General features: G+C 30.2%; 1 protein-coding gene across 1 annotated transcript; it reads right to left on the bottom strand.

Annotated features, from left to right (window-relative positions):
- Positions 1-564: 564 nt before the first annotated feature.
- On the bottom strand, positions 565-3,632 carry LOC105788836 (putative E3 ubiquitin-protein ligase XBAT31). The gene is made up of 8 exons (XM_012615896.2): positions 3,323-3,632; positions 3,140-3,199; positions 2,969-3,040; positions 2,727-2,848; positions 2,461-2,601; positions 2,257-2,364; positions 1,703-1,967; positions 565-1,421 (listed from the first exon to the last, which is right to left on the bottom strand). Exons 1-8 carry the CDS (start codon positions 3,500-3,502, stop codon positions 1,047-1,049), a joined length of 1,323 nt encoding a protein of 440 aa, XP_012471350.1. The 5' UTR covers positions 3,503-3,632; the 3' UTR covers positions 565-1,046.
- Positions 3,633-10,338: the final 6,706 nt, after the last annotated feature.

Raw genomic sequence — 10,338 nt, forward strand, 5'->3', positions numbered from 1 at the left:
TATATGTATATATATAAAAGCAGTTATTGAATCCACTTTGTTTTCTCTTAAAATTATGGTGTTTCTGATTTCATCAACTCTTTGTTTTTAACAGTGATGGTTCCTTTGGTTCTAATTAGACTTTCATTTTTACACAGGCAAATGCTCTGAAATGATGATGATCAGAGGAGAGAAAGCATTTTGAGACTAGATATTTGGTGTATCATCGATGCGGTAAGATGTTTTGGGAGCCTTTGACAATGATTAATTGATTGAGCGGAAATTATCATCAAGTTAGGAGGGTCAAAATGTTATTAAGATGACGATGTATCTCTTAGTTAATTTTGCAGATATTATCAGTAGTGGACTCATTTTAACATGTACCATGTATCACTGTTGTGTATAGTGTTGTTTACATCTCTTCTTATTTTCTTTAGAAAAAACAAAGAAATGGGAACATGATCACATGAGAAACCAACATCCAACATCATATCCTTACACTTTCTTTATAAATTTGGGTTCATACATTGTAAATAAATAAATAAATAATCAAACAATATATAATTACATCTCAGTCAAATGATATTAGTTGAAATGAAAAAGATATTTATATTGAAGTCTTCACTACCATTACCTTAAAATATATGTATATATATATATAGGTGGGACTTAAGTCTTGATTTGACCCAAATCAAAGACCCTTTCAAAGGTGGGATGCTTCAACGAATTTTCATGAAGCAGCCATTGAAGAGATGTTTAGAAATGTCTTAAATATTTAATCTAAAGACCCAATGCTACAACTTCAACCTCAAGTAAAACAAATATTACAACAATATTGACCCCACTCACCAACCCCAAACCTGCAATTTCTTTTGCTTATTTTCACTTAAAAAAATCTGCAATTACCAAATGGACCCAACTTTTCTATCTTATATACCATATGGGTCCACTCCTCACTCATCATTTCTTCATTGCATTTTTCCATTGGGATAAGGGATTTAATTATATCCTACATTCAACAATTTGAATGTTTCAAACTGAGCTGCCAAAAATGCCCCCCCATTTTTTCAAGGCTTATCAATCCATTCATTTTCTGCTGCAATCCTCCCCATCTTGTTAAATGATCCAACTGCAGATAAGCTCTTGAAACTGCTGCTCCCCTCGCTGAAATTCCTTGACTTCCTCCGTCTTCTCACCTTCGGGGAACTACCATCCTCCCCAACATCGCCGTCGCAATCTTTTATCTTGGCTACTGCCAATCGGACAATGGTGCTGCGGCAAAAGGGGCAGACCGGGGGTGTTACGCTTGCAGTTGTGGGGTTCGGCTTGTTATGGCAGCAAAGGGCCAATGTGCATTGTGCGCACATCTGGTGACCACAGTCTTGGACTTCGATCGTGCAGATCTGCTCGAAGCATATGCAGCATAGTTCGGCATCACTAACCTACATCGAAATAATTCCCCGGGGAATATATCAGTTCCATTATTGCCAAGATAGTCCACAACTTATTCACATAACTGAAACCTATCAGCCAGGTTCTAAGTAGTAGGGTCAATGCAAAAATGGGGATTATGGTGACCTACATATAGGTTTTATAGTATGTTAAAAAGTAAAAATTTATGCTGTAAATTGCTAGATCATGAAACTCAATAATTTCATCCTGGACCACAATTGGAACCTAGGGTCAAGGGCAAACACATGGCTTTGGTTCGGGATTTTTTTACCTCAGAAATACTGTCGTCTAACCCAGAATCAGAGTGGGATGGTGACGGTGATAGAAGTGAGTAAGCTGTTCCTTTCAAGATGTTCTTTTCCCTTTCCCTGTTTGCATCCATTAAGGCCTGTTCTAATAGTAACTTTGCCTCGTCATTGAGCTCACTAATGAACTTTAAAGGTGCTGGCCAGACAAGAGGTTCGGCAGATGACGGATTTAACAGAGCGGCACATGCTCCATGTTTGTACTTAAGAGCAACAATATACGGTATTCTCCTGTAAAGACACAAACATAACCATAGCAAGTGTTAACACAAATAAATCATAAACCAAATGAAATGAATCACATATGGCAAGAAAAGAAGAGAGAAAAAGGCATCAAGGCTAGGGAATAGATTCCCACCAGTTTACATCAAACCATGTAGGACAAATAGATTGACTGGAATATAATGAAACTCACTCAGGAATCTCTCGAAACAATTAAAAAACACATGAAGAATAAAAGATCTGTAATAAGATAATAATTTGGAAATCCATATAAATAAATAGTGAAATTAAACCATACCCTGTTGCATCTCTTTGAAGACGATCCGCACCCCACGCCAACAACTTACGTATACAATCGAGAGATCCACCTCTAGCAGCCAAATGAAGAGGGGTGCTTCCTGGACAACTGAAAAGAACAAGATTTCAATCATTATATTCATTTGCAGAAGACTAATACAAAAAAAATAAATTATTATCGACAACTTCAAACAGGAATTATTACCCGTATCCACCGGTTGAAGCACAAACAAGAGCACCGTTATCTAACAGGATATGAACGCATTCGGGCCGTCTTTGACGAGCTGCTAAGTGCAAAGGAGTGGCTCCCCTAGCGTCTCTTATATTCACAAACCGTGCATATCCCCTGATATCATCATATCCAATATATATATATATATATATATATGAGATCAATTAGAAAACTGAAATCAATCAAAAATAGATTACGAGCAAAGCAAATCAAGCAATCTCGAATGATCCCCCACCCACCATGAAACAGCAACAGGGCTAGATTGAGCAGCAGAGAGGATGGCTTGAAGGCAGTCAAAGTGGCCATAATAGGCTGCATAGTGCAAGCAAGTTCTTCCATGGAGGGAATCAAACATTAAGATCTGGAAAGAGAAAAAGCATAAATCAGATCTTTCAAATCACACAAAAATGGGTTAAATTGTAGCTTTTAAGAAAAAGTGAGAAAAACCCAGGAATTTAAAAGGCAAAGAAAAACGGCTCACATTGGCCCCCGCTTCAATGAGCTTCTTCACACAGGAGATCTTCCCATGCATTGCAGCCAACATAAGTGGAGTCTAAAACCATTGAAAAAGAAACAAAAAAAGAAACTAAGTACAGGTAATATATATATAACCAAAAATAACTTTAAAAAACTTCCAAAAAATGAAAATTACCTGCTTGTTACGATTCACCGCATCTGGGTTCATGGATTTATCCAAAAGCATGGCCAAAATCTATGAACCAATAGAAAAACACATTTTCACATCAATGGATTGAAACCAAATAAGAACAAAACTTAATCCAACAAAAGAATAAATCTTGAGAAACCTCCAAAGGGAGTAGTAGGCAGCACCCACCTCGATCTGGCCATTAGCAGCAGCTATATGAAGAGCAGAATGGCGATCATAAACAGTGGTATGATGTAAAAGACTGGGTTCTCTCTTTAACAAAGCTTCCACGGTTTCAAAGTCTCCAACTTTAACTGCACTAAACAATCCATTCTCTTGACTCGCCCCACAACTCAGCCCCTGACCCATCTTTTTCAAGGGAAACAAAAGGCTTTCTTGATTTGCTTCTCCCTTTCACCACCGGTCGTCGGCGAGGCCCTCCGGTGGTGGCAGTTGGTGGTGTGTGGTGGCTTGGCCTCTCTCTTAATTTCGGCAAAAGTTCACATTTAAGTAGTTGCTCTTCAAAAGCGAGTGAAAGAAATAATAATAATAATAATAATAAATGTTTTAATGGTTAAAATCTGCCCCATGTCCCTGTACTATTTTCATATTTTAAATTTAGTCTTTATATTTTTATTTTCAAGAATTTAGCCCTTTTATTTTCAGATTTCAAAATTGAAGTCCAGCTTCAACTAAATTCTTCTGTTAAATTCTCTAGTAACATTTTGAAATAATAAAAATTACTCTCATGATAACCATGTAATAAAAAAATGATGTAATAAACTTGGATTTAATAAAAAATTTAATGAATTAACAATTAGAGTTCCATTTTCAAATTCGAAAAGTAGAGAAACTAAATTTCTTAAAATAAAAGCAAATAGACTAAATTTTAAATGCACGAAGAGAACGAGCCTTAGAGCATTTTTTAACCTTTTAATTTAATATTTAGTTTTTATTTTTAAGGGTCAAATTTGGTTTTGATCCCTTTGACTAAATTTAAAATTGAATCCATATATTTTAATTTATCATAATTTTATCTATCTATTTTATAGTATAATTATTTAGTCCAAATATTTAGTATCGTTAAATTAAGCCAATTAAAATAATAATCTAATTTTTTTTCTTAAACACACTCGTTCTAGTTAACAAACTAATAAAGGAGAAATTAACATAAAAGTAAAAGCTCAAACTACATCAAGTTAAAGCATAAGAACTAAATTCAAACTTTAAGCATAGTAGAAGGACCAAAAAGAGAATTAAACCTATTTAATGTGTCGGAGTTTGTAGCTGCCCGAAGAGAAGTGGGTGCTGCCCGTGTCAGTTACAGGAGCAAAGTTTCGGGCAATTGTCAGATATTTGTTTTTTGGGGGGCAAATCATATTGCCGAGTAAAGAAGATCCAAAAGGGAAGATCTTAGCCGTTGATTACTTCGTTCATTGAAAATTAACCGTACGATCGGCAAGTGTAAAATTAAAGATGCTAATTTGGCTAAAATAAAAACAAGAAACAGTAAAATTGTTCAGCCAATCAAAATAACAGCGTGGTAATTGGAGTTTCGGTAGTTTTGAGTCAGAGCCGGCGTCGTTTTAGTCACGGAAATCATCTTAGTTTTGCTTTTACTTTTCTTTTTCCTCCTTTTCCCCCCTAATTGACTAATTTATTTTATTTAAAAAATTAAATTGCTTTATTATTTTTTATTTTACGTAAGGAAACCCACCTTTTTTGTGTGTGTATTTACTAATAAAATAGAAAGAAAAGTGTTAAATTTGTGTGTTTATTTCAATTTTGTGTATTAGGTATTTGTTTTTATTAAAAATTAGTACAAATTAATTAATCTTAATAATCCTAATATTTTATTTTTCATTTCAATTTTTAAAAAATATTAAATCTGAAAGTCTAAATTATACAAAATTTTGTTCACATTGATACTTTAATTACACGGTGAAAAGAAAAAAAGAAGAGAAAGATTAGATGTCGTTGTTAGTTTTATTTCAATAATGTAGGATAAATATAAAATCTACTACTTAAAACCATTTATTTTGATCTAATACTATAAAAAATAACAATTTGAACTTATCTAATTTCAACCCAAAAATAATTCCGGACTAAAAATAATCCAAACCTGAAATATTTTGATCTCGAATCTAAAATCACTCAACTTGAATGGTTAGAACTCAACATAATCTAAGCTTCAAATGTCCTAAACCTGAAACAACTCGAATGGAAAAACAATTTGAAATTAAAATACTCTTAAATCGAAAATTATTCAAACCCAAAAATAATCCTTAAAATAAACCAAATCCAGAACCAATGAAACCCGTCATTCTTAATTAAAGTTTTAAAGTGAAGGTAACAAAATATTTATGTATAAATTTTAAGTCTAGAAACCCTAATCCTACACATTCTAAAAAGCTAATTGTTGTATAAACTCAAATTTCTATAAAAGGTAAAAGGACAATGATGTTCATACATGTCCATTTTGCATATTTTAAGCATTGGTTTCAGCCCAAAATTAAAGTGAAAAAGTAGCCTAAACAAACATTCCAATGAAGGATTTATTTATTTCTTTTCCTCTTTGGATCAAATTTCTTTTCTCATTGGAACCACTTTTTTCAACATTTCATATGAAAAATGTGGGAAGTAACATCATTGACGTGGGTTTTATGAGTCACAATTGTGATTACAATTTTACCAATCATATATATTTAAATAATTAAAACACAATCCAATTTAGGTACGTTTTTGACATTTTTAGAATTCTAGATAAAACAATAAATCGGACCCCTTTTAAAAATTATAAATTTAATATAATAAAATAAAATTATATATTAGTAATTCCATTTAACTAATATGTTTTATTATATTGCGAATAATACATTTTCTAACAAAATTAAAGATATATATTTTTCATTCCATCTATTCCTATGTCATCAAAAAACGAATTAAGGGGAGAAGCTAAATATAAGGATGACTTAATGACTTCATTAGTTAAAACCCAAAAATGTCATCAAATTAAGAATGAAAAGATTACAAGAAAGAAGAGAAATGAAGGAGAATTATACCTGCAACAATAGTAGATCCAACAGAGATCACAGATGCGAGGCTCTTAATCTCTCAAAAATAAAGTAAAAATTAATAACTTCAATTGATTGATGCTAATGAGTAATGAATGATGTATTACTCAAATCAAATTTTGTCTTATTTAATTTGTAGAAAATTTCTCCAATTGTTATGGTTATGGTTATGGAATTTGGGAATTAGAGGAGGTTTGGAGAAGCCAAGGAGTTGAAGATGAAATATTTATGGCTAAGAATTAAAAACCCTAAACATTTAATTATTTTATTTTAGTTTGAAATTTTTATTCCTGCATTAAAAGCTGAATAAATAATTTTTTGGGGCCCCTTTTAGCCTTGGGTCCTGGGCAGCTGCACCTCTAAGCAAGCCCCAGGGTCGGCCCTGATCCAGCTCATGCATACTAGACTTAAATGGTAATTATGTATGGCGAAATTCAAATCTAAGTAATTAAGGACCTAGAACTTTATTGAGGGGAGGTTAACTTTATCAAAAGAATTCAACTAACTGTCGTCCATTGAGAGTTGGTGGACCCCTCAACGGGTTTATATTTCCCTCGGTGGAGGTTTTATCTCTCAACTCTATTGAAAACCAGAGTGTCCGAAAAGACAATAGATTCACAGAGTGAGAGTGCTTCTTCAAGTACTTATGAAGACGACCACCCACTAAAAGAAGGAAATATCATATTTGTCTTTGGTGCCATTTAAACACGCCTATACTCTATAGCATAGGCCACAATGCTACCACGATGTATGCTATAGGGCATGAATGAGAGTCTAATCATGCACAACACGTATGATTTGCCTTATAAGGCACTCGATAAGTAGCTCTTATTTTATGAGCTCATTACCTCTTTAGGTATTCAACTCAAGACAAAGTTGGGAAACAAAATCCTCCACTAAAGATAATGGTAACCAATTGAGAGGTTCATCAACTCTTGATAGAAAACATTTTACAAATTGATCCTAACAAAATCAATTTACCCTCAACAAATTTTAAATTTACAACCCAACCCATTAGTTAAATAAACAAATAATTTACTTTTGACCAACATTTGGAACCTTGGGGGTGATGTGAAAGCTTAAGGAAAGTATTAGAATCTCACTCATAGTTGTTAATTAATTGTGCACTTTAATACTGTAATGTGGCGATTATAATATTATACAGAATTCAGATTTTCTCGATACATTCAGGATTCAGATTTTGATCGCTTCTACTCTTTTTTTTTAATTTAATTTCCACTAATATTTAAAAATAGCCTAGTGGATTTGGTAGGTATATCGAAAACCAAATTCAACGATACTATATAGTAAAAAAAAATCGTCCAAAAAATATATTAAATTTTTTAAATGATTTTCTTCGAATGGTACATGAATGAGAATTTCTGAACATTATGTTGATGATTTAATTTATATTTCTAAACCTTAGTTTTAATTAGTTTTAATTTATAAGTCTAATTTTAATTAAGTGATAATTAAATTTAATAAGGATTGATTTTATAAATTTTATATTTGATAATTATAATTGCAATTATTTGATATACTAGTAATGATGTTTTAAAATTATTACGAGTAGGGTTGAGAGGGTGACATATGATTGTAGGGAATGATAAAAAAAAATAAGTTTTAAATACATAAAAAATGAGACATGAGAATTTTTTTTAATGCTGCTTGCGGGGGTTTAAAAGATTCACCACCAATACACTAAATACCAACCTTCAATAAAGGATAATTATTTGATACACTAATGTGGGAAGTTTTTATTCCACAACGGGGTTGGGATTTTATCATGTGTCCTTAAGTTATATTTAAAAAATAAATAACACATGTAGCAAAATTTCAATTCTGCTTGTGGAATAAAATTTTTCATCTACGTGTACCAACTAATTACCCATAATTAAATGAATAAAATTATAATTAATAGCATTTTGTATTTGAAATAATAATAGGTAATAAAGAGGATTCTCTTAATCTATAATGTATATAAAAGTAGGAGTTTGAAAAAGATTAAACCAACAAAAATACGATTTATTTTCTATCATATTATTAATTTGAAATTTAAAAATATTTATAATATTTAATTATTAATTATTAATTAAAATAGAAGTTTTGATAATTATACATTTAAAAATAATTATAATTTAATAAACAAATTATAAGTACACATTTAAAAATAATTATAATTAATAATTATTGTTTTAAAAATTTTGATGTAAACAAAGCTTTGCTAATTTTAAAATAAAATTATTACTTGAATAGAATTCTAAGCATAAAATATACGAAAAATTGTGCTAATTTAATTTTGATATTTTTATAAAATTATAATTTTATTTTTTAAAATTGTGCTAATTTTATTTATGTAAAATAGAGTTAATAATTAAATAGAGCTCTAAGCATCTTAATTATCATTTAATTAATATTAGAGTTGTATATTAATTCAAATTTAAATTTAGCTTTATAAATAGCATTTGGTAGTTAGGTGCGTAGGGGTGAAGTCAATTCGGTTTGGTCAGATTTTTTGGATTTTTGAAATTGTTCATCATAATTGGTTAGGTTGCCGGTTTTTTTTTTATATTATTTTTTTTTGTTTTGGATTTAGTCTTATTTTGACAAAATGAACTTTGTTTTATAGCTTTTGAATATTATTTGACGAAATATCAAAGTCTTTTTCATAAATATTACTAAAAAGCAAAAAATTCAAAAAAATTTAAATTATTTTCACTATTTTAAGTATAAAATATTTATTTTTATATCATACAAATTAAAATTAATTATATATTAAATAAAAAATAGAATTTGGTTCAATTTTGGGTAATCACGATTTTCAAACTTGCATTCAATAAACCACCCAAACACCTTGGTTCGGGTTGGTTTTTGCTTGTTTGGTTTTTCTTGCTCAGCCCTAGTTAGGTGTATTCAGTCAAATAACATCTAAAAAAAATGTTGGTAAAAAAATGGAGATTGTTAGCAATAATAAGTTAAAATTATACATAAAAAAGGCTTAATGACAAATTTGGTCACTAATGTTCGCATGTTTTGCCAAAATGGCCCTAATTCTATTTTTTAGCCTTTTTTGGCCATCAACTTTTTTTTTTCAATCTACTTTTTTTAACAGGTTTAATGAAAGTATCGTTAAAAAAGTTAACGGGAATGATATGAAGTTTTATATGTGGACTATTTTTAATGAAATGTAATTTATTACTTAGATAAACCAATAAGATAATTACATGTGGAAAATAATAAAATAAATAAATAATACATTAAATTAAAAATAAACCTTAATTTAAAGAAAATAAAATTAATTATCTAAAGAAATTAACTTAGTAGAAAAACTTCTCGAGAAACAAACGTATGAAAGATTGAAACCTTTTGAAAGAAAAGAAGGATTAAAATATTGGATTTATTCATTAAATTTGTTAGAAAAAACAAATTGAAAAAAAGAACAAATGTTGATGGCAAAAAAAGACTAAAAAATAAAATTAGGGCCATTTTGACAAATCATGCAAATGTTAGTGGCCAAATTTATCATTAAGCCTATAAAAAAGAATGAAGTATTAATGCAATAGTTCTTCGAAGAGGCAATACCGAATCATATTCGAACAACAATGGCACCGAAGAGAGATAAAATATTATTTAATTGATGATGAGGCAATATAATATTATGATATCTTTTTTTATTATTCTTTTACAAGTTGTTTATACTATGCGAAGCAAGTAATCTTAAATCTATTTTTTATTTATCCAATATTTGTTTAGTGTAGGTGAAAACGCTTTGTGGATTTTTTTCATAAAAGAAATTTAAATTTCAATAATTATTTTAAATTGTTATTATTAAATATGATAATTAATTTGGTGTAAATATCTTTTATATCTGCTTTCTTATATAGTTCTAAATTTGGTGTAAATATTGTTATAATAATTAATTTCTAGCTCCAAAACAAATTATTTTAAACTTCCCACCCGCATATATTCGTAATGAACAGTTTTACATAAGAAAAAGGGGTCTTGATATTCCTAGTTTTTCAAAAAAGTTTGTGTGGGGATGCATGGAAATTGGAACATGATGGAGTATATACATCATCTGCACATGTCTTCACGACAAAAAAACGATCAGAAAAAAATAGACAAATAGGG

The sequence above is a fragment of the Gossypium raimondii genome, chromosome 2 (assembly GCF_025698545.1).
Source record: "Gossypium raimondii isolate GPD5lz chromosome 2, ASM2569854v1, whole genome shotgun sequence".
In the NCBI taxonomy this organism is placed as follows: domain Eukaryota; kingdom Viridiplantae; phylum Streptophyta; class Magnoliopsida; order Malvales; family Malvaceae; genus Gossypium; species Gossypium raimondii.